The 27,500-nt window shown below is 39.2% G+C and overlaps 1 protein-coding gene across 3 annotated transcripts in view; it reads right to left on the bottom strand.

Annotated features, from left to right (window-relative positions):
• LOC106965188 (radixin) overlaps positions 1–24,764 on the bottom strand; it is a 48,987-nt gene extending 24,223 nt beyond the window's left edge. The window contains exons 1-2 of one of the 3 annotated variants that reach the window (XM_015061119.1): positions 24,628–24,764; positions 13,546–13,643 (exon numbers count right to left, since the gene is read on the bottom strand). In XM_015061119.1, the coding sequence (XP_014916605.1) occupies positions 13,546–13,557 (12 nt within the window). In that variant the 5' untranslated portion in view covers positions 13,558–13,643; positions 24,628–24,764. The other 2 variants (XM_015061117.1, XM_015061118.1) reach the window with 2 other exon arrangements.
• Positions 24,765–27,500: the final 2,736 nt, after the last annotated feature.

The following is a 27,500-nucleotide window of genomic DNA, read 5'->3' as shown; positions in this document are numbered from 1 at the left end:
CCACGGGCGCCCTCTAGTGGTCCGCGAGGTACTGCATGTAAACGACCGTTTATTTGCCGTGACGTCAGCTCAAAGTGCGACGCTACAGCTAGCTAAAGGATTGTGTTAAAAGTAATGATGGAAAACTGGCTTAAAACCGGGTTACTCAAAAGAAAAGTTGCAGATACCGGTGGAAAGAAAACACCAGGAATATTATATGATCAGAGGAAGCTAAGTGATAGCTGCCGAGTGTTGATGTGTCGTTCACTAGCGATTGGATTCCTTTGAACGGCTCTATGCGGTGAACGGTAGGACTCGACTCAGAACTGTTATGTTTTTTTAAGACTTTGCTTGGTAATGAATGATACTCTGCTTTAAGTCATCAACAGCTATTTTTATTTAATCAAAACAAATATTGAATTAAATAAATACAATCGATAGAAATCAGTTTAATTATTTTTATATTTAATGGTGCAGAAAAGGATTTTATTTTGTTTCTGTTAAAGCAACCCAAGTCTATTTTTCTTTAATTGTGCTTCTAAATCATAAATAGCCTTAAATGTTATTCATGCACATAACACGTGGTAGTAATTTAAGAACAATTTCTTTTTTTATTTCAACGTGTTTGATGTCATTGGAAAGCTTGTAAATATGTTCAAAACGATGTACAGGATCAGATTTGTGCAGATTTATCTTGTTGAAAACATTCCCATGTGTACACCATTATATTTTTCAATGTGGGGGAGACATTTGCTTTTATAGAGAACCAGCTACATGCGTACAAGGCCTTAGACTATTTGTTATTTTTCTATATTTTAAGACAATAAAAGAAATCTCTTAAATGTGTAGCTATGACCATCATTTAATAGCTTGGTGTGTATAAAATAAACAGCTGCTCAACAAGTAAGGATTTTTGTAGCAGGTGAGGTTTCAGTTTTGAATTTCTGTCTATTTCAGCCAATCTTGACCCAAAATGATGTCTCATCCTGAATTATTTCTGCTGTAGGGTTTTGTTGACACTGGCAACAGGGAGGTGGAGTACAGCTGCGAAAATAAAAATGTTCACAGGCGGAGGTTTAGTCAGGTGGGAAGAGCCACAAATGAGCTTCTGCTGACACTGACAGTTAAAAGCAGAGTTATGAAAAGTATTATAACCCTATTGTGGGATTACTCTGTTGAACTGAACTCTGTAATTTATATACAATCACACGCTTGACGTGTTCATCTAAGCGTGGTTCGCTTCCCTCGGGAGGTGTTGTGCATTAAGCTGGACTGTTCCGCGTTTTTCTGTGCTGCAGTACGCAAGCCCACCTCTGCAGCATGGCCGATCGGCACCGTCCTCGAGTAACCCCGGCACAGCGCAGAAGACCCAGAGAGACGCAGAGGAGCTGAGCAAGGGAGCAGAGACGAATCCAGCAGCCTTGGGCATAAAACTGCTGAGGAAGTGTGCTCTTGATTTAACACAAACAGTCTAAAAAACAAAAAGATTCAAATACTTCCAAGGACAAAAACCTCAGCATGTCGAAAGAGAGTTAGGTTTCAGGGTTAAGATAAAGTTTTGGGCTTGTTTCAGCTCTGGATTTGGGATTATTTTTGGCCCGAGCTAGATGCTACGTATTATTTACTCCGCGATGGAAAGATCCCCCACCAAGACAGCGGGACAGGGTTTATGCGCGCTCTGCTAGTGAGGGAGACGGACGGAGACAGATAACGCCTGCGGTGAACTCGGTGCATCAATCTCAGGCAAGCAGCAGCCAGAAAACACAAGGAGCGCGGTCCGCGCAGTGACCTGAGAGAGATACGACATGCACACCAACAAAGCAACAGAAATTGTTACAGAGAGAGCACACACACACACACACACACACACACACACACTCCATCACTTCCTGCTTTCGTCAAAGAAAAGGAGGGACAACAAATGATTTCTCTGGAAGATGAAGGTGTGTGTGAGTGTGTATGTTATGCAGCTACTCAGTTCTAGATGAGTATGAGGTTTGCGTTTGTGCAGCAGCTGTCAGGAAAGTATGGAAACGCAAGCATATGGTGGTGGCAGCAGCAATGTGTGTGTGTGTGTGCGTGTGTGTGTATCACAAAGAGGCAGCTGCCAGTGTCTCTGTACTGCAGCATAGTGATATAGTTGCTTTACATTGCAAGAACAACACACACAGGGTTTCATTGTTCCGCGCACGCGCAGCGTCGCCTGTCGGGCTTCTGAAGTCTGACTGATAACGTCTCCATAGCAACGTCCTTGGGCCTGATTTTAGTGTAATTTTCTAAAAAGCCTTGTGGCTTCGCAGAGAGGGATTTTAACACTCTGCAGGGCGGCACAGAGAGGATCGACTGCTCAGGCTGAACAATACGAGTTTAAAAGGTCACGACGGGGTCAACAGTAAACAACAGAGCGGCTACAGGGAGAGGGAAGCATTTTCCTTTATGCTTTAACCGCACACAAAAAAAAAAAAACCCACATGCGAACAAGTATGAGTGAAAAGCATTTAGGAGAATCGCAATATTGATTTGTGAAACACTTGTTCTGCTAGCAAAAACAAACCGTTTTAAGATAATCTGTAACAAGAAGGGAAGAATTCAGCCTAGATTTATGTAGCTTACAGTCACATTCAGTAAACTGGATTATTATTGAAACGTTCATTTAATTCAGTGATTCAGTTCACAAGAAAAATACTTTATACATATCTGGAACAAATGAAGAGCCCCATTGAAAACCTCCTGGTTATTCCACCAAATGTTGATTTCTGAACCGAGTTAAAACATTAGTGTTGCCGTTTCTAAATGAATATGAACTTGTTTTCTTTGAGGTCTGAAAGCACTGCATCTTTTTCGTTATGTTGCACATTTCTCGTTTTCTGCAAATACAAAAAACATTTTCTTGTAATTTTGGAGACATGTCAATAGTTCATAGAAGAACAATGTTCATTTTACTCAAAGATATACCTATAAAAAGCAAAATTAGAGAAACTGATCATTTTAAGAGGTCTCTTACTTTTTTACAAAGCTGTATAGAGATCATTTCCACACATGCTGATATTTTCAATATTTCTGTTAATTATGATTTTCTACTGACAACTAATAAAAACCTGACATTTAAGATTATAATAAAAAAACTATGATCTTAATGAAAAGCACTCTTTTAAACTGATCAATGAGCCTCATGTGACTTTTTTAATATGGCTATCTCAATTAGTATTTTAAACAGAAAACACAGTTAAGTGTAAAATTATGCTGCTCAGATTTGACTGCTAGAATTACATATTTTGACATAATAAAGTGCTGTCCAGGTTCTTTAAAAGCAATGAAGTAGCCCTTTAGATTAGCACATATAAAACTTTAGCATCAGTAGTTTTCTTTCTGTGATTGCAGAGTCGGGTTTAAGTTAAACAGGTTCTCCTTCCACTCAATTTTCCAATAACATGTTTGGATACAGGACGCTTAGAACAGCCAGCTTTTTAAGCCCTGGCTAGGCGTGTCACAATGAACTATAAATCAAATAAATGCATGATAAATTAAAAATAATTTTAATTTGCTTGGTTTATCATTTTTATCTTTTCTCTCTCTTTTTACCAAAAACTGAATGATAAAAGTCGTCAGTCTGGTGCTTTAGCCTCAACTATCCCTTTTTTTTAAAGATTTTTTTTTTTTTTTTACAGATACTTCATAAGTCGTTTTGTCGTTTCTGTTGTTTTTATTTTGGATATGTCAAATGTCTTGCAGTTCCTGTGTTTAAATGTTCATTAGAATTTAATGTTAATGAATCTTTGGGAATATGTTCTTCCAATTATTACCGCTATGTTAATTGAAAATGCTCTCAAAACAACAATATAATCGTTCATCACACAACGTTCTGGGACAATTTATCGTCCAGCAAAATTTGCCACTGTGACAGGCCGAGCCCTGACCTTCTGTGGTTAACCCCACCTGTGGAGGGGTGGCAGTGAGTGCAACAATAAAATCAGATTCCTGGAGCAAAGTAACAACACGCTGTCTTAACCAAGCAGAATAAGATGAATGCAAGGAACTTCATGCACCTGCAGAAGGCATGTTTTAACATGCAAGTAAGTGAGCGAGTTTGTGAGACAGATAAGGAAGCAGAGCAATGTCTTCTTCCTGATAACCGAATACGTTAACAGATAAAGTCAGTAGTTTCAGCCTTCGCACAGACCGCAATCCATAATGCCACTTCTACTGATAAAACCTTCCCTGCTCATGTGTCACAGAGATAGACATGTTCTGTTGCTCACATAATAAACTAAATCCTGTGATATTGGCCAAAACTATTGTTTTAACTTCTTTTATTTTGGCTCCTGGTATGAATGAAGCAAAGGGCAATGATGCCAACACTGAAATATTTTCAAACTATAAAAGTAGGAGACCCGTAAAGAAAACACACTGCATAAAACTAATAACTGCAGCTATGTACCTTCCTTGGTGGCTAAGGACAACTGTTGCACAGGTGAAACAAATTTCTATCCACAAAGATTGTTCATAAAGTGAGACAGTAAATCATAAAAACACATGTACGCATTACGCCATTAAGGATCCACTACAGGGACCCAATGAGAGCCAGAGAGCTCCACTCATATGCTAATAATCAACACCGCTGAGTCATTCGGTAGCCAAGAGCCCGTTCACTCCATTCAGGTCGGAACAGAAATGTGGTGAATAAGCTGTTACTACTAAACATCACAAGTGTTGCAATACTAAACAGTTGGAAAATCCACGAAAACATGAGGAGAAACCACCGACTGCAGCGACTGGGCCATGCGGTTTTCTGATTCAAAGTGTACTGCTACCGTTAGCATCCAAACCAAGCAGGCTAACTGTTTGGGAGATATAGGTAATATTAATATTGATTAGGGATGTCCCAATGTTAGAACTGTAGCAAGTGGTCTAACATATCATCAGTCCCACATCCCAGGAGATTTGCACTCGACTCTCCCTGAAGATGCAACAAGTGACAAAATGGAGCCAAGACGATGAAACAAAAGCTAATAACAGAAGTTACTCCACTGGGCCAACAGGGAGCAAAATCAGAAGTCTGAAGGCATTTTACACTAGCAACAGTTTAAAATAATTAAAGTATTTACTGCAAAGTTTCCCCCAGAAAACTTGCCAAGTCTGGTAGTTGGGTGCCAGGTCATTCATTCATCCAGCGGTCCGTCGTGTTTTTGAGTTAAAAAAAAAAAAGTTTAAAGTTGACAGGAAATGTGAAAGTATCACTTGATAATCATGTATTATTGAAAGATTGGAAGATTACCTGAACACCAACTATAAAGTCTTAAAAAATGCAAACATTTTAAAAAGACTTAAAAAAAAAAAAAAAAAAAGCAATGCTTGGCCTACAAGTAAAGCCTGGTGGCCCACCAGGCTTATAATACATTGAGGGGAAACCCTGTACTGGGCTTACTTCAGGCTCGGGCCTCTAATTAGAGTTAATTAGTTGGGTAGGCTTATTACTTAAACTGTAGTTTGAACAACTAAAATTATTTCAAAGGGCGTCTCTGGAAACGATAACAGGTGAAAGGATGCAAATTAAAGTTCTTCAGAATCTGTTGAGTCAGACACATCTGGCAGGTGAACCTCTGGTATCACTTAAATAGCACAGAGAAAAATGTATTTCAAGATACTGTGACTTGTGTGTATAACACTACATGTGACCATATATTTCTTTAGGGATTAATAGTCAAGGAAAAAAAAAAAGCTGTACTCCCAACTTTTTTTTGGGACCCCAAACAAGTCCTAGTTTTTGCAGCTGACTTTGTTATGAACAGAAAACCTTAGTCACAATCAGAAAATGTTGCAGGTTGATGAAACCGTATTTAGTGTTTTCTTAGTGACCTTCTCTAATGTGAAATTGAGGTAAATGAGCGACTCCGATATGAATGTTTGCTTATTATTCTAAAGTGTTTTTTGTAGCTGTGGGATAAGCGTTCCCAGAACGAGACGACGAAACTTCTGACTTCACAGAAAAACGACGCAGTGACGTCCAGAACACGGTGTGTATTTGTACGAGTCTGTGGATCAAATGGAGCGTCTCTTACTTTTATGAACATCTTAAAAGGAGGCAGAGCTGGGAATCTTTTAGATGTGCATCTGATCAAAAAGCAGAAACAACACTGAAGGTCCGTTTCTCTCTCTCGTCTTCCAAGTCTATAAACAACTTGTGAGACTTCCAGTTAATTCAACATGTGAAACTGCAGTGAGAAAACTAAATCACTTCTATTCAGCCACAGATTGTACATCCGAGGCAGCAGCTGGAGGTCTTGTTTAGGCGGGGGGGTGAGGGGGGTTTGATCGAGAGCAATTTTTCCATCCTTCAGAACCCGCCAGTGCCAAGCGACCCAGCGGGGAGGCCTGTTGTCACCGATTGTTCCCGCCTTCAGTTTGCCGTTTAAAATTGTAGCTGGTTAACGCCACGGAACAATGCCGTGTGTCTGCAGCCGTCTGTGTTTGCCAGCATCCTTGAGCAACTCCGTGTTATGTACAAGTAGTGACAGCTAAATACCAGGCTAGTGTGTACAGGCAGAGCCCGCCCACGCGCCGCAGCCCACCTGTTGACTGCGTTTGAGACTGAATGAGAGAAGCCACGATTAAAAGCTGCTGAGCTGCTTTATGCAGGATTTAAGGCCAAACCAGGTCATGTCGTCGTCTTGACCTCGTCTGTTAGCGGCTTTTCATTTTCACTTCCACAATGATGTCTGCTTTTTACACCTCGATCCCTTATTTACTCTTCCACACTCGTATTTCACCAACCAACATTTTACACTCCTACTTTCTAATTAATTCCTGGTTTTATGTTATTTGATGCGTTAAAGGATGCTTTGAGCGTATGTCAACAGCAATTTGTATGTTAAACGTTTCAGGAAGCATCACGAATGTATATGTGGTGAGATTGATCCACCGTCATGCCAGGTCCAGTAGTTGTTCGTGGAATTGATGAATTTTAAAGAATTTGCAAACGTCTCTGCTGTGTGGGCAGATCTGGACTGGCAGAAAATACATTTCATGCAGAAATCAAAAGTGATGAGAACATAATCAATGCTTGCATTTTTTTTCCTCCAAGAACTGTGCAAGTAGAGCATATTTAGTCCTCTTCCTCTCCCTTTTGTTTTGAATACTGAATTAAAATCAGACACTTTCTGACTACATTTATCCTCCAATTAAACTTCTATTCCCAAAAGCATGTGAATATGCATCACAAGGTGTAAATTATTATATCTAAACATAAAACTGCTGCCAATATTAGTTGTACTCCAACAAAGAGCATCGATTAGTGCTACTTTAGTTCTTTAAGTGCCAACAGCATGTTCTGTCTGATGAGCAATGTTACAAGACACAAGATGCAAAAAAATAATAAATCAGAGTGTAATGGAAGTATTAATTCATTTTTATTTGTTAAAAATAAAAACAAATAAAAAAAAAACGGAGAAAGAAGTCAGCAACATCCAGATTTTTTGCAACAGACGATATTCAACAAAACTGCAATTGGATGGTTTTTTTTTAAACCACTGAGTTGCCATAGCAACAAAACTGAATGTAATTGACATGAGAAAGAGAGAGAGAATGGATGATGTCATTTTGTGTTTATATGTACATGCTGTGTTGTCTTTATGACCTGCAGTCAATAAAAAGACAAAAAAAAAAAAAAAAAACTTTTTCAACTCCCGTTTGTCGGCACATTTTGCAACGTCAGGAAATATTTTTTGTATCTCCAAACTGGCTGCCTGCAGCTCAGAGACTTTAAAATATTGTTAGTTTATAAATCACTGAACAGCTTGGAGCCAAAATACATTAGAAACTTGTATCAACTTTCCAGACATTTCAGGTCTTCTGGTTCTGGTTCTGCTCTGCATCCCCAGAACCAAACCTGGTGAAGCAGCATTCAGCTTCTATGCGCCACAAATCTGGAACAAACTTACAGAAAACTGCAAAACAGTCGAAACACTGAGCTCCTTTAAATCAAAGCTAAAAACCCACCTGCTTGGAGTTGCTTTTGAACCGTAATAAATGGAAAAATGATCAACATTTTTGGCGTGCATTAATTAAGGGTTTGATGATGGCACTCGTCAAAATGTGACGTCTGTCACGGGTTCCTCAGTTGTCGACTGCATGTCGTTGACAGTGAAACTCGTCTCCATTTACAAAAGTATTACAATTTAAGGCAACATTGAAAAGTCGAACTGCATAATAGCTCATGATTTATGGCGACTACTGGGCAACTCAAATATTTATGTCAATTTATTAATATTGTCAACATCCCAAAAAAAAAAAAAATTTTTGAAGAATTTTTCCAGTTAAAATTCAAAACGCAGGTCATTTTCTGCTCCTGAAGTTGGCACAAAACTCGACAAAGACTCCGTCATGCCGTCTGAAGGTATTTTAACAGACCGAGTGAAGCAGCACAGCAGAACTAGCTAAATAATCTCTGACGTTCTGATGCGCCTTTAGAGGAATTTACTGGGCTGCTACAAAACATTCCACGAGAAAGTGTAGAGATACTTGAGGAGAGCGGGTAAGCTTCCCAGTGAATTTCACACCCTCCCTACAGCTAGATTTAGTGACTCGGATAATTCCCATTATATTGATGAAAATGGACCTCTGAAATATTTAAACCCTCCAGCAAAGCCCCAGTGCTGCAAAGCCCGCCTCCAACTCTCACTTCACTTCCACAAAGCCCTGGCTCTCAGGGACAGCATCGCTAGCAGAGGCAGCATGTGCGCAACCCAGCAATAAAATCAATAATGCACAAAGTCCCGTCACCTCTCACACCCTCCATTAAAAGGTCTCGTAAAACAACCAAAAGAAAAGCTGGACAAAACACACACAAATTAAGGCGCTCAAGAGGTCAAACAAATGCCATTAGCATAAACACACAACCAGAGCATGGATGTTTATTCATCCAGACTGCATGGAAACATTTGCATTGACTGTCAAAGTGTTAGCGAGGCTTACTGATGCACAACAAATAAATAAAAAATATGCAGATACTTAAACCATGAAAACACTGGAATGTTTGATCTACTGCAGGACCCTAGATGAATTTATCATCTGGTCTAAAGTCATTTTTAATACAGAAAATCAGCTTTGGAAAGACGGATTCAGCTGCTCATGAGAGGAACAACAATGCAAATAGTTGCATATAATTCTAGGTTTGAAGTTAAGCGGCGCAAAGTATGGGGAAAATGTCGATACAAGTGAAAATAAAAAATCTGCCAATGGAAGTAAGACTTTAAAATCAATATTAAGGGATTAGTGACTTAAAACTATTCAAATTATTTCACTTGTATCAACAATTTTTTCTCCATGTTACAAGTGACAATACTTTTTTAATCCAAATTAAGGAATTATTGACTTAAAACGGGTTTTAATCTTGCTGAAAATTTACTTATAAGTTAGTTTTCTCTTATTTCAAGTGTACCAAGATGTTAGCGCAAGAACCTAGTCCACAGCTACTTTCTAAAATTTGGTGGTTTCTGCCATATGTAACATTAACATTGAAGACCAGAACCAAAACTTCAGCTTAAAAGACTCGAGGCGCTTCATCAGGCGTCCTGAAATAAACAGATGTTTTTTTTCCTAGTAACTGGTCAGTCTTCTACTTTAGCATCAGCCTCGTCTGTGTATTTTTAGCCACCAGCAGCAGCGCGGTGCAACAATGTGATGCAAGGTAAAAGACTAAGCCGAATCCTCTTCATTCAATTTAATCACCACTTCTTTGTAGAAACAAGCCTTTCCTGGTTACTTACATAAAACCGGGTTTGTATAACCCCCCACTTATGAAAGAGGTGACTGCGGCACACAAGAGCACCATTAAAACACAGCTCCAGGGCAGGTGAAGGTGCAGAGCAAATTCAATTTTAAAGGCTTTGCCTGCGAGTACTTTCTTTTTTTAGTGGTTTTGTGTGGCAGGCAGAAGGTTTTTATAGAACTCAATAAAGGAAAAAAAACAATTGCCGCAGCTCTTATTTGCTGCAAAGACGTTTAATTTTGCCTTTTTGTATCTATAAGTTAACGGAGAAAAGTTAGTTCCTGGTTACAACACAAGCTCCCAGATTCAAGTGACTTTTAAAGAAACAAAACAAAAACAAGATTCATTAATGAAAGAGTAAAAGCAGCTGATGAGTTTACTTTCCCGTTGTAAAGTTTAATGTCAAAGGGCGGTTTGATGTAACCGGAGTGGGGTTTCCCCCCCGAGGGCAGCAGGGGTATCGTTTTTCTGGACTGGTTGCAGACAAAGTGCTTGTCACTCAGTCCTTCCCAAATCCTCTTTTTCCCTTTGTGTACTTTTATTTTCTCTGTTTGGATGATCTAAGCTTGAGCTCTTCTTTTCAACTTTCTCTTTTGCTCTCGTCGCTTTTCAACCTCATCAGTCCCGCCGTCATTTCCAGAATGTCCCCAGAAACAATTATTGGAAGAGAAAGCAGACGATCGCTTCCCATGAAATCCATCATGGTGCAAAATAACAGACGTTTAGAGGAGGAGACGACGCACCGGTACCACTTGGGTTACGTTCACACTGCACACTCTGAAGCACAGTTCTTACATTTTTGTTCAAATCAAATTTATTTCACATTATTAACTAAATACAAGGGTTTACCAGGTGGTGAGGAAGAACCGATCCACATTTTTCACTTTAAATATTGATATCTGAGGTTTAATACTGGCTGTAGCACTGAATTGACTTAAAATGGTAGAAGACATAAATGTACTGATAACTCTGCACTAATGCAGCACACAAACACACCAGTAGCTTTACAAGCCTGGTCAAACATGTAAAAAACAACTTTAATTTGTTCAGTCGAGTAAAACGGCCAATGTAAAATAAATAATAAGGACCTGAAACAATAAGGCCGACTACGTTGGTCAAACATGGAAAAAATTAACTGCAACAAGCCTTGCTTCAAAGGGAAATTTAGACTAGCCCAAATTGGTTTGGAATAACTTGAAATATTGCGTGAGCCTAATGATCAACAAGTCATTAAGTCCAACAGAGCAAACATGCTAATATTAGTCGCTTCTGCATCAAAACACTTTCAACAGATACAAGACATGAGATTACTGGAGACTTTGACGGTGTGCCTTTGGTCACTCGTCTTTAAAAACTGGTTTTATACACATGTTGGAGCAGAATATTAAGGTTCTGTTGACTGGTGAGCATTTCTCTGTCGCCATTTAGACAAAACAATAAATTGGCTGTAGTTGTCATGCCAGGCCACTGTATGGCGCTGTGATTTGGCACGTCATCGAAACGAAGATGTGCTTTAACCCTTAGCCTCCACCTCATGCTGCACATGCGCTTTCCCACCTGCAGAGAATTTCACAGCAAAGTTTCACTCAGACCTGGTTTCAAAAAAAGCCTTCAATTACTACAGACGTGGAAACGAGCGGCAACAAAACATGTTACGGTTTCACTGAAAACTGGGCCTGAGAACATCCCAGAGAAACTCCAGTTAACATTACATTTTAAAATGAGCATTAAAAGTAGCAAAAACTCTAATTTATTGAATGCTTCACCTTTGATTCACTGCTGCTTTGTTTCATCTTGATCACATATCACTGGACTCTACGTAGGAGCCGTTCCTGGCCAAATTCCCCATTACCAAGATTAATGAGCCACTCACCTAACAATCACTCACAGACTCCGTAACTGCATGAGGAGCCGGTGTGTAGCGAAAGGATAAATAAAAAGTCAGAACAAGCCGTATACAATGATCACAGTTTTCTCTGATGTCTAATCGATGTCTTCTGTCAGAAATGCTGCTCTGCAGGAGGGGAAGGAGAATGGAAAATGCGTTCATCTTTGAAATGAGTCTCGCATGAAAAAAAATTAAAATGCCAACTGATTCATTTGTACTCTAGTAGAAATACCACAATATTGGGATTCAATATGTCTTTAGTTTAGGGATGGACATTTATTGTATCGTTTATCGTGATAAATTTATCGCATCAAGAGTTTTGATTTATTGTCGTCATAAATTCCAATTAATGACATTAAGCCCCGCAAAATTGTCCATTTTGTCGGGAATCAGGATTGTTAGTTTTCTCAAATGCTTGTTCAATGAGAGCCAGCATGAATAAATATTAATACGTTTGCTAAAATTATTAAATGCGGGTCCTGTGTGCACTTTTTTGTGACTCATTTCCTTAAAAAAAAGAAAGCAAAGCGCACTACAAAGGGGAACGTTTTATAAGAGCAGCATTTGGGTTGTAATTGCAGCAATTACAGGTACCTAAAAAAGAAGCAACAACCATCACTTTTATTGTCATCACAATAATTTTACAAAACATTGTGATAAAACTTTTAAGTCCGCATCGCCTACTTTAGCTCCCAGCTGATCAAGTGTTACTCTGTCGCAGCGACTTGAAAGAAGCTTCCTGAGTCCCTCGATGTAAAAATAGAGCTGAGAAAGCCTCTTTGTGGAAATCTCTAGAAACAAAGTGTCTGACTGTCGAACTTCTTAGTGAATCTGAGTGTTTTACCAAAACGTTGTGAACTCGTGTCACATTTTGTGTCCGACTGCTGGGAAGACTCACTCTACCTGCATGAAACTAAAAACTGAATGGTGGTTATGAACCTAAATCATGCTGCGCTCCAGAGATAATCAAGAAATCTCAATTACCCCCACGGCTTCATGTCGGATCAGTGATTCAGGGACAAACAAGAGACCATCTTTAGCACACAGCTCGTAAAAGCGGGTCTAAAAATGTGCATGTCAATACATTTCACCCCTACAAGACTTTTTCTTTTTTCTTTTATTTTTTTTTAAAAAAGTGGAATTGCAAAGCTTGGATGTGTCAATAGTTCCTTTTTGCTTTCCATTCACGACGTGGAAAGCAGTCGGGAATCCACAAATGGTGGATTTCTTCTGTAAAACATCCTAAATATCAGTACAGTTACTTTCCCTCGCTCAGATCAGCTCTGGAACATCTCTGAACCAAAAACTGAAGTCAAAAACTTTAAAGACCAGGACCACACTGCAAAAAAAATAAATGTCAAAAACTTTAAAGACCAGGACCACACTGCAAAAAAATAAATGTCAAAAACTTTAAAGACTAGGACCACACTGCAAAAAAATATAAATCTTTTGGTCTAGTTTCTGGTGCAAATATCTTAGTATACTTGAAATAAGACAAAACTAAAAAGGAGCTTGATTTAAGTCAATAATTACTTACTATTGATGAAAAAGTTCCACTGGCAGATTATTTCACTTGTAACATGGGAAAAAACTTATTGTTATAAATGAAATAACCTTCCAGGGGAAATAATTTTTCATCTGGCTTAAAACTAACTCCTGTATCTTGGCAAGAAGTGTCTTAAGTTAGTTTTGTGATTTTGCATTGCATGGCAGAACAACCTCCCTGTAATTAGTAGGAATCGAAGAGGAACAACTTCCTTCCTGAGAAGACTTAATGTAGCACAAAGTGTGGCGGAGGTCTTTTTAGTGCTCTAAACATGCACCACAAGCAGCACTTTGCATGTCGGTAGAGAACACGACTGACTGTGAACACCAATTAACACCAATTAATCCGCGCTGTTGGGGTACCAACCGGTTTGGGCATCTTTCTCTCTCCTCCCGTTCCCCGTCGCTGATAAAACTGAAAGAAGTCGTCCTCCGTCTTCCTGCCGCACTCTGGGGCACCGCCGCCTAAAACACAAAGAAAAACCCAAAGATGTTTAGAAACAACAACTAAAAACTAATGAATCAATTAATTTACATTTCTTCTGATTAGGTCTTTTTTAGGGTTTTTTCCCCCTTCTCTAGTAAAAGCCTGGTGGTCCAGCAGGCTTTACGTCAGATATAATTCCTCCAGCAATGACTCAGTGATGCATTGAATCGCCTAACAAAGAACGGGTGGAGGTATTAGTGGAAGCCAGTGGGAACAGCAGCAGCTCAGCTGTGAAGAGGTAGGCCTCGCAAAATCACAGAGCAGAGTCAGCAGATGCTGAGGTGAGCAGAGTGGAGAGGACAGCGTGTACGGGGCGCAACGGGACGGGTTTCCATGGCCCTACATCAACGGTACCGGACGGGTTTCATGAAACTAAGCATCCATTGACTCTGAGCACCATTTAACCCATTCAATAAACACTCACGGACTACGCAATAACGCAACGTCTTACAACCCGAGATGGCAATATGTGGTCCGAGAAGGCTGGTGGCGTTCTGTAAATACGACTGGCTACGACAAAACCATGAACACGTCAACTTGGGGCGTTTTGAGTCATTCGCAGATTCTGAAAGTACGGATTCTAAGCTTTCCAATGACTCCAAACATGGAAATCACAAAAGAAGTCATTTTTTTACTGCAAGTATTGTGTGCATTAATTATTTAGCTGTATTTAAGATTATATTAGTAATTTAGAAGCATAATAAAAGAAAAATGGAAATGAAACATCATTTTTGACCAAATGGAGAATGGCCAAAAATTCAAATAAACACCTTAAAAACTTTGTGGAAATCCTTCTGAGAATAGCTAAAGTAGTTTGAGCTGCAAAGTGTGGATCAATATCATATGAAAGCCTCTGGATTAAGAATGGGATGTCATTTGACTGCATGTGTGTGTGAAGGAAAATAAGCAAATAAGTTGCTTTTAAGATCTTGTGAAACTGCTAGAAATTAAACATCTGTGTCCATTTAGTAAACTAAAAAAAAATGTACCTGAACTTTTTCTTTCTTTATTAAAATTTTTCAAATCCAAAACTGGTCAAATTTCCCCAGATGTTCAAAATCTGTAATGTTTTTGTATATCTGCAGATTTCGCAGCATCTCGATGTAACACACAGCTTCTGCTCTACGTTGGCTGCAGCAGAAAACGACCAAACGGAGAACGCCACGGAGTCACATGGCCATTAAAAAGTCGTGATAATGGCCAACAAAAAAAAAACAAAACAGAGAAGCAGCCAAGTGACAGCTAAGAGAAATCCTCAGCTGTAGCAACAGAAAGCACACAGGAAGAAACTGAAACAGCAACACGGCGAGAAAGAAAAACACAAACTCCTGCTTCTCTGCTCCGATTTTCCCTTCGCTCTCCACAAGGAGCTGGTGAGTGCAGTTTTATCTCGACCTTCAACACGCTTAAGATGGTGGGAACGTAAAATAAAGAGATGAGTTGGTAAGTGTCCCAAAGGTGCCAGGTCTCTGCGATGTGCTGGGCCAGAAATAGACGTCTCTCAAGTGTCAGTGTGGAGAATTAAACCAGGCTCAGTGGAAAGCTTCGAGGACAGTCGCAGAATACAGCATGGAGACGAGCTGGAAGAGTTTCACATCAGAGGCGGCAGAAAATTGTGCAATAATGTTAAACAAATACTACCCTATGATACAGCAGTCGTCCTCCTTCAACCTTCTCACACTTTGTAACATTACAACCAGGCCTGTCACAATAAATTTAGCTGGACCATAAACTGTCCCAGCAATTATTTTGCGATGAATACTGTTGTTGTTTTGAGACCATTTGCGATTTGCATCTTGATAATGGTGTAATAGTACAAGTTTGCTCTCTCAAGACCAAACAAACTTTAACTTTGTAAAGAAAACTTCACACTGGAACTGGAAGATGGCTAGACTGGAATAACCAAAATAAACACAATGACCAAAAACAAAAAACGGAAATTTAAAAAAGACACTTTCAATCAAAACCGTAAATAAAATGGATCATGAAGCCTCTGTGAACAAAATTGCCCTTCAAAAAATATGAGCTCACTTTAATTTATCATGCGACTGCTGATTCATTGCGACAAACTTAATTACAACCACTCTTTTTTTTTGTGGTTTTACGCAATCATCCAACACAATTGTGAAGTTTTTCTACATGTTTCACACATAAGAGGCTGATCTTTGCAAAAAATCCCTCACATTGGCACATCAGAACAAAATACATTTTCTCATCCTGCCACAAATTCCCTATTGGACTTTGCTCTGAACTTTGGGTTACTCCAACATGAATTCACTTTGATCTAAATCTTCTTTCCGCTGAAGCTCTGAATGAATGTTTTGAGTAGCCGACCGTCCAGCTGGAGGGTCTCAGGTCTTCTGCAGCCTCCAGCAGGTGTTCCTCCTGTACTAAGCTATTTCCACGATAGATTTGTAGAGTGTTCAGTTGTCCTGATTCTCCCACCTGAGCTTTCAATCTCTGCAGATCATCCCATTTCCCATGAGTGTTTTGGCTGATGATGCTGTTTGTTCTCTAATGTTCCCTGAGAAAGCCGCTAAGGCCTTCGCAGCACAGCTGGATTGTTATTGGTATTAATTTAGACACAGATGGACTCCATTTACTGACTAGACGTCTTCTGAAGGCAGGTGGTTGTGCAGCAAATACTCAGCAGTGGGAATGCTTGATTTTAATCATTTCTAAACCCTACAAAACTTTAAAAAAAAAAACTAAATTATTTGAACTATGTGAAAAAGCCACCACTTGAGTTCTGGGTAGAACATATTTTTATTATTTTATTTCATCTTACAGGCAAAATGTAAACATTTTTGTTTTGGCTTAATTGCTGCTCTGAGTATGTTGTTCTTTCAACAAACTGCTTTTTTTGAGTGTTTATTCTAATTAACGATTAATCCATTACTAAATTAGTTGCCGGTTATTCTAATAAAATGCATTAAAATTCATCGCGATTAATCGTTTCACGCCCATTTAGGTGGAGTATAAAAGAAATTTTATTGCTTTCTTACACCCGGGGAGAAAAATATGTGCATTTTCAAGATTTATACCATAAGTGCCTATCAAACAAACCTTTAACTCAGTACTAGACCTATTATTATTAAATCCGCTGGTTTCAATGTGGGTCACAGGTTTTGTATTTCCTTTAACTGTCCTGAATGTTTTCCTGATTCTGCTCCAGGTTTTGCACATATTTGAAAAGCACTAAATATTCTTTAAGCTAACAAAGTTTTATCATCATAAACCTTGGTGAATAACCTCTCTACATCATGTTTGGCAACTCCTACCAGACAGACACCTAAACCCCCCAGGCCCTTGCCGACTGGGTTTGGCCTGGTCTCAGTCATTTACAACGCCATAAGCTAAACTCGTTTAGTCAAACTGACTGCAGAGACGGTCATAGTTCCAATGATGCTGCAGAGGAATATTCCAGATGTTCCACATCAGAGCCTTAACTAATCACTTTAGCTGCTGCAGGTATGGTTAGCCGAAAAGGAGAAACAATATTTAACTAAATGAGCTGTCTGCATCTGATTTTGCAGTGCATACAGTAGAACTTGTTCACCTGAACTACCGTGTGCTCTCCCACTAATATGGAAATCCATCAATTATTCTGTCATGACCTAATGGACAATCTGCAGTGTAAGCTAGTGGAAATAATGAGCTTTAGAGCACAGCTGTAATGTGTTGGACTTTTGTACATCGTCTCATGTAAATGTCATGTCAATATGTGCAACCGAAGAGAAACTGCAAAGCCAGTTTCTCTTCGATTTCTTCCTTCCACCGATCAACTGTTCTTTATCTCTACTATGAAGGTGTTTTCATTAATGCCATCTTTTCATCGTTTGGGAAAATGCAGCCTTAATGGGCTTTAAGTAGGACTAGAACATTCTTCTGGTCAGAAGCTGAAAGAAAAAAAAACATTTCGATGAATTTGGCATAAATGTGCTTGCAATAGATTCACCAAGAATTCATGGATGATTTTGAGATTGCATACTTTTGTAATAGTTCAAACACCAAAAACGCCTTAATAAGCAGAGAGGAAACTAATGAAAGCCAACATCTGTCAGTCAATCAGTGCCAAGGAAGACCAATGGCGCTCCTGGATTGGCTGCTTTGTAAATGCCAGACAAGAGCATTCAGCAGTATTGTGTCCAGTCATTTCAGTTCCCAATCTCCATTTCCTTTTGAATATTGTATTTACGCTCTACAGGAAAGTAAATCTTCGAATGGGTGAATTTTACAGAAACAACTTGAAGTCAGAAAAATCTTCAAATACTGAACCACGAATAGGCAGGGGGTTTATTTTAATCCACGTGTGCAACACCACAAGGGACTGCCTGCTGCAGTATCTGGTAGGCTTAATATTTCAAGTCTAATGCATTTACACTTTGCACAGTTGTGGCATATTTTGCCAGTTGAATGGACTTTAGCTATCCTTCTGGCATCCGAGCTGCTAGAGCTAATGGAATTGGAGACATTGTGCAAAACTTTAAAAAAAAAAAAGTCATAAAAACAGAACTAAATTTAATCAATAGTCATAAAGGTATTGCAAATACATGTCGTCTTCCTGAAGTCATTCAGGCCAAGAGCAACTTGACACTCCGCTGATCTCAGCAGATAATATTGTTGCCGTTTGAAACTTTCAGTCTTTGTCTGTCCTTGAACATGATGCCTTTAGAAATGAAGTTTCCTTGAGGGAAAGGTGAGGAAAGGTATGCACGCCCTGGGGAATACACACCATGGATATGTGTTGTAAAGACATGGTTTCCAAATGAGATCATTTGAAATAAATGGAGGGGTTTTTTTCACCCCCCCAAAAAATAATTTAAAACATTATTCTCCAAACATAAACAACTTATTACTACTATTAACGGCAAAAAGGCAAAAAAAATAAAATAAAATGTAAATGCTGTCATTTACAAGTTGAGAAGAATTTGGAATCTACTAAAAATTCAGCAGGTCAGAAATGTGCATCGGGAAGTGATAGTAAATCCTTTATGGTGCGTCTCTACCTCGTACCGTAAAGCAGGTCATCTTTTAAAAAGTTTACCATTCTGCATCATTCAAATGATATGTTTTATTAAGACCTAAAAGCTGGAAAATCTGACTCATATCTGGAAATAAAAATGCACCAAACATTTTTGAACATCTCCATTTAGCTACACAAAGCAACTGTATGTCGAGGCAGTGAAATATTTCCCCAAAGTCCTTTAAGAAATTGCTTAAATCTAAAGTACACTTCTTGAAAATGGCCGGTATGAGAAGAATAACGAGTGCATAATCAAAATGCTCCTTTTCCTACTCATTTCATCTTGACAGCTACCAAAGAGAGAAAGAAAAGAAGAACGAATGGGTTACCCAAATGAAAGACACTATGTGGGGGGAGGCTATAAGTATTCAAAGCTTTACTTGACCCACATACCTGCAGCCAGGAGATACGTGAGGGAACAGAAAGGTGAAATAACCCAAACTTATTCTAATGCAAACTAAGACACAGAGAAGATTTGGTGAGCCGAGAGAGCAGAAAATATGCTCCAAAATTAAATAAATAAATTACAAGATTAGCTATAATATTTAGCTTTTATGCATCTTTAGCATAGCTATCAGAATTAGTCCAATTTGCAGAAAAAACATAAACATCCGTCGACAACCACACACATTAGGTCACTAATGAAAAAAGTTAAAGAGAGCAGACTTGTTCCTCTGGTTCATGCACCTTCTCACAAATCTGGATATACAAGCCTTCAGGGTGTGTGTGCGTGTGTGTTTGTTCATTCAGTGAAGCCAGAAGGTTATTCCCAGTAGATCGAGCTTCCAGGTTACCATTCATGAAGAAAGAAACTCGGCGCCCTGAGCACACTACACCCTTTCATCCTGTTTTCTAAAAGCGAACACTGTAACATTTTAAACTTCATGCAGGCTCCTCTCCTCTGCTCTGCTCTCTCTCTGCGTTCACTCAGGTTTTAAGAAATTGCAATCTGAATGTCCTGATGTAATATGATTAATGCGAAAACTCTAATCATGTTGTTAATGAGATTGTCAAATTATAAACGGTCGCTCGCCTGCAGATTCTGCACTGCCAAGAATGCGATCAAGTAACGACGACATGTCGTTTAGAAGCGATGATGCATCGGGTTTCAACGAGAAAAGAAGAGTAGTAGTAGATCGAGGCTCTGTAAAGCAACCCACACCAAACTAATGCAAGAATGAGCTTCCTGCTGGTTTTTCCACCGTCCGCAGTGTGCAGAGTTCATATTTCTGCTGATGCGGCGGAAGTAGAATGGGAATGGTGGATTATTAATGCATTCGTGACAAAGCATGAATGTACTCATTCAATACACGGTGGATATGAGGAGTCATTTTAACAGACTAGTTTGCAGATTCCCAGACATGTTCTGCAACGCCAAGTGTTAAAACGTTTAGCGTTGGTTTTGTGTTTTCCATTGGAAGAAGTTGCTTAGCAGTGATGCTAAAATAATGCGTCATATTACTGTAACCGATTTTTATTATTCCTAGATCATTTGATGTGTCGCATGATTTTTTGACAAATGTGTCCAACATTTTGAATTTTTTTATGCATTTAAAACAAATAAAAACATCAAATTTTACATCTTTTTTTAGCAAGTTTAATTTTAGATGTTGATTTTGTGTTTAAGTTCTTAAATCCCTCAGATGACCATAGTTGCACATAGACCTGTCACAATAACGATTTTTTCTCGATGATAAATTGTACCAGATATTATTGCAATAAACAATAATACTGTTGTTTTGAGACCATTTTAAGTGATATAATGGTAATGCAAGAACAGTTTCAAAGCTCAATAAATTTTAACAAAAATTTAACCCTGGAACTGGAAGACATTTTAAATATATAAAATAAAAAAAGAAAACAACAAAAGGTGGACACTGAAGCTTCTCAACAAAACTCGAAATTATTTGTGTGATTCAATAAGGCTAGTTTAATTATCCGTCAGTAGATGAACGATTAGATATAATAGAGAAAAACAGGCACATCATGCACTAATGAATTATTACCAATCATAAAAGGATGCAACTACTTCTGTCATCATTTCTGAATCCCAAACTCATACCCAATCTGCTCCTAGCAGCTATTTTAATCAGTATTTTGTGGTAGCATTGTGATAACAAGAGAGACGATAAGAATTATCTCGTTTTTTAGGCAACTCCATGACACGCCAAATTATAGCCGTGTCATGGCTATAATTTGCCGTTTGCAGTTTAGCGATTTGTATCACTAAACTTCAAACAGTAGCTGCATTTAATTATACGATACTCTTATTGAACTAACAGTTGAGAAAATAATGAAACATTGACAATACAAACAGTTTGAGGGGGAAAATCGATCAGCGTGAATTGGAATTTATTGTGACAACGATAAATCAAAACGCGATAACTGTATCACGATGAATAATAAACGATACGATTAATTTATCACAATGAGTAACTAACGATACGATAAATGTCCATCCCTACTGTGCAGCACTTTTACTCAGCTCTACAGAAATAAAATATTAAAACACTATTGTGACTATGTCCGTTTTTGATTTCTGCTTTAAATAAAAGTGATTTGATAATCTTGTAAATGTTTACTTTCAAAACGTATCTGTAAATACCATTAAATCATGGTATTAACAATAAGGATCAGACAGGAAGGTGAACCAGGCCTTCTGCTCATAAAACCATCAAATCTATAGAACTTAAAAATAATATTAAAATAAAAAGAAATCTGTCAAACATGAACGTTTCCCGTGTTTTTAGGGGCTCTGCAGTACATCTGGCAGCACATTCACACATGCCCACAGTCAACATCCACCAGCTGCTGAAGCAGCAGGAAGCCTCGCTCACTGTTATGTTTGGCATCTTTAGTTGTGGCACTGAAGATCCCACTGATTCCTTACTGTGTGAATGAAGCAAAGCGTTTGTTCAGCACCATAAATGGCCTATACAGGGCGGGACCTCAAAAAGCCCAGACTGAAACACTGGGGCAAATGTCACACTGCAATCCTTTATGTTTCCATGGCGCTCAATAACTCTGAGTCACCTTCACACACTTTAAATCATGAAAATAAAAAAAAGGAGGAAGAAAAAACAACCAAAAACTAATTAGAAGCTCATTCAAAACTATAATATGAATCATTAGATGTGGAATGCTTTGTAGGAGGAGAATTATCCCACCGTGATAAAGGATCATAAGTTGATCCTTCAGTTATCTGAAGAAACACCAGAACAATAATAAGATCAGAGACGAACCTTTACACACTTGGGAGTAAAACCGACTCTGAGATCAGTCTCAGACGGAGCAGCTGGTATGTGAAGGCTAAAATCACTCAGCTTCTCATCCTTAATCTGAGACACATTCTGTCATTTCCTTCCGGATCCTGCCGGTGTCTGTCATAGAGGATGTGAACCAACCAGGCTTATTATATCTTATACAAGCAAGTCTGATCCATCCATTCCCCACCTCGCTACTTACTAAACTTAAGAGATATGCTGCAAACACACTGGGAACAGAAACCATGGCCCACTTTCAGGAGTCTCTGAGTCTGGGCCTTGGCAGATCAGTGAGACAAGTGGTCATAATGTTATGCCTGATTAGGGTTTCAGAATGCTAATGTGGGTTTGATAGATTTTTTTTATTGATGTTATTGTCCATTACCACTGATTATGTTTCTAAACCTAGAGGCCTTCTTAAAATGGTTCAAGAAGGAGGAATGTGTTGGGGCTGAAGCGATTAATCGTGATGAATCAATTATTGAAATATCAGTCAACTAATTTAGTCAATCGATTAATCGTTAACGGGAGCATACAGACTCAAATAAAAGGCCATTTTCTGAAAGAACAATATACTCGGAGCAGTAATTAAGCCAAAACTGCACAAAAAAAATAGATACATCTTGCATTTAAGATTAAAAAGAAAAATGTAAATGATAAAAAATAAAAACTTTTGTAAAAATGTTCTACCTAAAACTCATCTAGTGGCACTTTTAGCTTCATTCGGTTCAAATTACTGTTTAAAAATAAAAATATAAATCAAGCTCCTTTTGCTATCCAGTTATTAATAGGCTAATCCAAAAAAAACAGTACTGATGCAAAGTAAAGCAAGCAGAAAGGACCAAGTTATTTTAAATGTTGATGCTACAAGTACTGTTTTAGCTGCACATGTATCCTTCACTACAAATGATCCAGCCTACACTAAAGGAATGCAGTTATCGCAACTTTAGGCAATAAAATGTTNTTTTCTAATATAAAACATAATTGATTTATTTGTATATTTTACTGCATTTCTAATATTGTATTGAAAAAAGGCTATTTTCAAATCAATCAATTAAATGTTATGGTTAAGTGCCATAATCGTTAGTTGCAGCCCTAAATTATTTATTATGGGACAATGTTACAGAAAAGTGTTTTAGAAAACATTGGAAATCTTCACTTTCAGATTTGGGTTCAAAATACGAATGTTCATAGGAGAAAAAGATTATAACAATGGATGCATTGTTGTGCACAAAGATAAGTCTTAACCTGCATGATTATTCAACAGGGCACACACACAAAAACAAAAAAAACAACAACAAAAAATAGCCCAGCAGAGAGAAATCCAAAACCAGCTGTCAAAGGTAGCCAATCTCATGCCATCATGCTCCGAGCCTCTTTCTCAAATGAGTTGTAATTTGGTCCCAGCGGGGGGCGGCATCGGCGGCGGGAGAATGACTTCAGCTACGCGGACATCAACCAATAAAACACTTCACGCGCACGAATGCGGCCAATCAGCGGCCGCTAATTTCCTACACGCCGCCGGCGGAGAGTCCCTGCGCCGCAGATGGACCGCTAACATGTGTGGGAGCTGCTGGAGCCGTATTCAAGACTGAGGTTTACGTCCAAAAGCTTAACTAGTCTCTGGGTAGGGTTTCCATGACGGACAGTAAACAATTAGGCTTAATAAAAATAAATAAAATAATTTTAAAAAATGGCCCGCAGTGTAGGCGAGACTCACCGCCTTAACAAGTTTGAAACTTTTGAAAGTTTCGGCTTTGAGTTGAATGAGAAATTACTCCTAATAGCGGAATGTGAAGCGATCCAAACACACTTAAAAAAAAACCTCAACTGTGTCTCTCCAAACGTTACAAACAACGAAATAAACACGAACTCCACTCGAGCTACAGAGAAAACCGCAGAATTTCCCATTTCAAAGCCCAACTCGTTCAGGCTCGTTTGGAGAACTACAGAAACCATGAACACACACCAACAGGAACCGGAGTTGTAACCCTGCTCGTTTGATGTGAATGAAGCTGAGCGAGTCCTCTTCCAAGTCACCCAGAGAGAAGCAACCAGCATCTTATTACCAAGGCTACGCTGTTGCGTAACATTTACTGACACAGGACCGGAGAGACAAGCGACACCACCTGGTGTTGGCTGCCTCCGACTCACCCGTCCTCCCGTTAGAAAGCCGGTTAGATGCCGCGGCGAGGCGAATACCGCCGTCCGGCCACGCCGCCCCTGAAGCTCGGCTGTCCGTCAGGCAGTCAGTCGGGCGGCTACGTGCTGCGAAACAACTTGTTACCGGCCCGCCGAGTTAAAACACCTCCACGCTCAGACGGACAAACAAATCCCCACTCACATTAGCGGCTTAAAGGTGAAGCGGTGCGCAGATGAAGCCGATAAAACTCACCTCTAACGCCAGGCGGCTCCTCTGAGGATGTACCGCGCTGTCACCTCCTCCAACTGGCAGCGCTTGCTTTATATATATATATATATATATATATATATCCACGGTGGGGTAAAAATAGAGCGTTTCACCTTCCCGGCCGACCCCTCTGCGCTGTTTACCGGACGCGGAGCGCACTTCGGAGGGCTCAGTGATAGCACGCAGGCTTCGGGCCAGCGGAGCTCCTCTCGCCCGTTTCCCACGACAGCAGAGGAGGTAGTCAATATGGCTGACGAACTCACCGTGCCGAGGCGTGGTGAGCTGAGTCTTGCAGATTCACCCCCTCTCCACCCCTCCTCTCTCCTCACCCGGTGGCTCAAACTGCAGTGCTGCTGGCTGCGGGGTGTAAACCAGGGGCTCCAAACTTTCCCACACCCAATAAGGAGAGGCTTCCAACCCTACAGGCCCGAATGGTAAATGTGTTGGATCACGTTTTATTTCGAGAGGTTCACCCTGTTGCTTTATGTTGCTTTCATTACACACTTAAGTAGGCATATGTTACGCTAAATTTAAATAATGATTGGTTGATTGATTGGAAGTATAGGCCTACTACAGATTGTAGAGATGCAGTTAATAGGACTCTAAACTGAGGATAACTCTTCACAATAAGTGATCAAAATCAAAGCGATATTAATATAAACCATATATAGTCACAGTTTAACAAAAATCAAGAAAAGTGTTGCAAAATGAAAGTTGAGCCACCCATAAAAAGTGAAAAGTTTTGAAATGCACCAGTAAAAAATGAAGAAAGATTGTTCCAAAGCATCTGAGTTTGATCATAGGTGCTTTGCTAACGCTTATTCTTCACATTTTGTAATGTCACTTCAGTGTACTTTATTATGATTCCGTATGATTAACCAACACATAATAGTGCCGAATTAAAGAGGAGAAGGAAGGCAGAGAATGGTTCTGAGATGTCTTTGAAAAAAAGGGAAAAAATCTTAAAAGTGTGGAGTGCTTTTATATTCAGGCCCTTTGAGGCAGAACTAAATTTTCACTGTGGTTACAGCTGCAAGTTGGTTCAGGTGTATGTCTCCATCAGCTTTCCACATCCAGAGACGAGGATTTTTACGTTCTCTTGATAGAGGTGCAACGATTTATCGATGCCGATTCCCTTAATTTTGGGCGATCGCCTGATTTTTACATGTGAAGCCTATCTTATCTGCCAATCTTATCTACCTCAGCAAACATTTAAAAATCACCCACTTCTCCTTCAAAGAGGTTTGACTGACAGACCGGCCCACCAGGTCATGTCTGCATATTTACAGTTAACAATAGTCACCCCACTGTGGCCAGTTCAGCAACTTTCTTGCTATATTTAGCAACTTTTCAGAAAAAAAAAAATGGTATTAGCTAAAATCGGAATCGGGTCAGGTCAGACCTTTTAAAAGATCAGTGATCGTCCAAAAAACTGCAATCAGTGTACCAGTAATTCTCGATGTTTGGAGTCTGAACATTTCAGCAGGATTGGCCCAAACTTTGACTGGATCATTCTAAAACATTTCTACGTTTTCCATTCAAACCATGACGTTTTAGCTCTCAGAAAACAATTCAGAGATATAAAAAGTGAATTTAACGGTTTAAACACAAAGAATGCACCATCTCAACCCCTCTCAAAAAAATGTGTTTAACAAATACCATCCATCACTTTGTATTCTAAATATTGTACATATCAAGTTGCCAATTTCCTCCCGAGCTGCTATGGTTACGATAATATGTTGTCTCATAAATACACAACAATAAACACATGCAGCAGTGGCTCATCTACATCATCTCCTGAAAGAGCTCTCCATTCATATGGCCGCCTGTTAATGAAGGCATTTTGAAAACAGCCGTGTTGTGAAGCAGAGCTGAGCTCGTGGTTGTGAGGAGGAGAGATGCATCATCTGTGGGTTGTGAGTCGCTGGCATGCAGCCTGCCCCAGCCTGGACTCAGGACAACCAACACAAACGCACAGATGATAGCGAGGGGCTTCTAAAATGTGGCCAGAGGTTTTCTAATCTTTTTTATTTTTCTCTCTCTGTATCTCTTTTAAACATTTGTTCAAAGGAATGTGTCGTCCTGCACCTCTCATGCATGTGGTGAGAAGAAACTAAGTCCAGCTGGCTGAGTTTAGACACCAGGTTACAGTAAAAATAAAAATCATGTTTCATTTGTTTGCATCTCTGATCTGTGTAAGTCTCTCTAACTTAGACTGAAACAACTGGAGAAAAGATGCTCGAATCCACATGAAAACCACAAACTGCAGGGTATTATTTTGGCATTTTAGGTGACAAACCAACACAAACTGGTTTCTAGTTGTGAAAAATCTGGTGTGTGTTTGTATTTGCCCCTTTCTACTCTGATCCATCTACAGCCTGGCTCCTCTTCCAGGTACTCACGAGTGAAGTGTGCTGGCTGTCAGTGAACGCAGCACGAAGCGTTGGCCTCTGTGTCCTCCGACAGCTGGGACTGGTTCAGGTCTTCCCTGCCGACCGTGTGAAAACGTCCAATATCTCTTAACGTTGTTGACATTCCTACACACGTGCTTTCTGTCCCGCCAAGGCCAGGTCCGCTCGCTTTCTGCCGTGTGATTTTCAGGCAGCAGTTTATAGGAAGTGATGTCGTATATTAAATGGGATCACAGTAATCGCTGCTGCTCCGCCAGTAACCATTGTCCAGGAGTTTTCACATTTCATTTCAAAGAAAAACTCATTTTTAGAATTGTAATTTTTGGGGTTTTATTTATTTATTTGTTTATTTATTTATTTATTTGCTAATTCCACTGTTGACATCTGATTTGGTTGTTTAACAACTATTAAATCAACTTTTTTTTTTAAATGATTAGTTTGAAGATTAAGAGTTCTTGAAACTAATCTAAACTGAGGATAAATTTAGATTATCACCTTGATAAGTTCAGGCGTCTGCAAGTATATTGGTTAGATTTCATATATAAACATCATTCAAAGGTCACAGTAAAATTAGAAAAAGACAGAACAACTATGGCTTGTTCTATCTATCTATCTATCTATGTCAAAATTAAAAAAAGATGTAAACCTGAGACTGACATAAGGTGGGGTTGAAGTGGTGAGGAGATGACGCAGAGAACCCAGGTTATGGTGAAGATGAATTTAAT

This window comes from Poecilia latipinna, unplaced genomic scaffold (genome assembly GCF_001443285.1).
Source record: "Poecilia latipinna isolate Pla-1442-1.1 unplaced genomic scaffold, P_latipinna-1.0 Scaffold1779, whole genome shotgun sequence".
In the NCBI taxonomy this organism is placed as follows: domain Eukaryota; kingdom Metazoa; phylum Chordata; class Actinopteri; order Cyprinodontiformes; family Poeciliidae; genus Poecilia; species Poecilia latipinna.
Note: the sequence above shows the minus strand (reverse complement) of the source record. Positions and strands in the feature narration are given on the sequence as shown.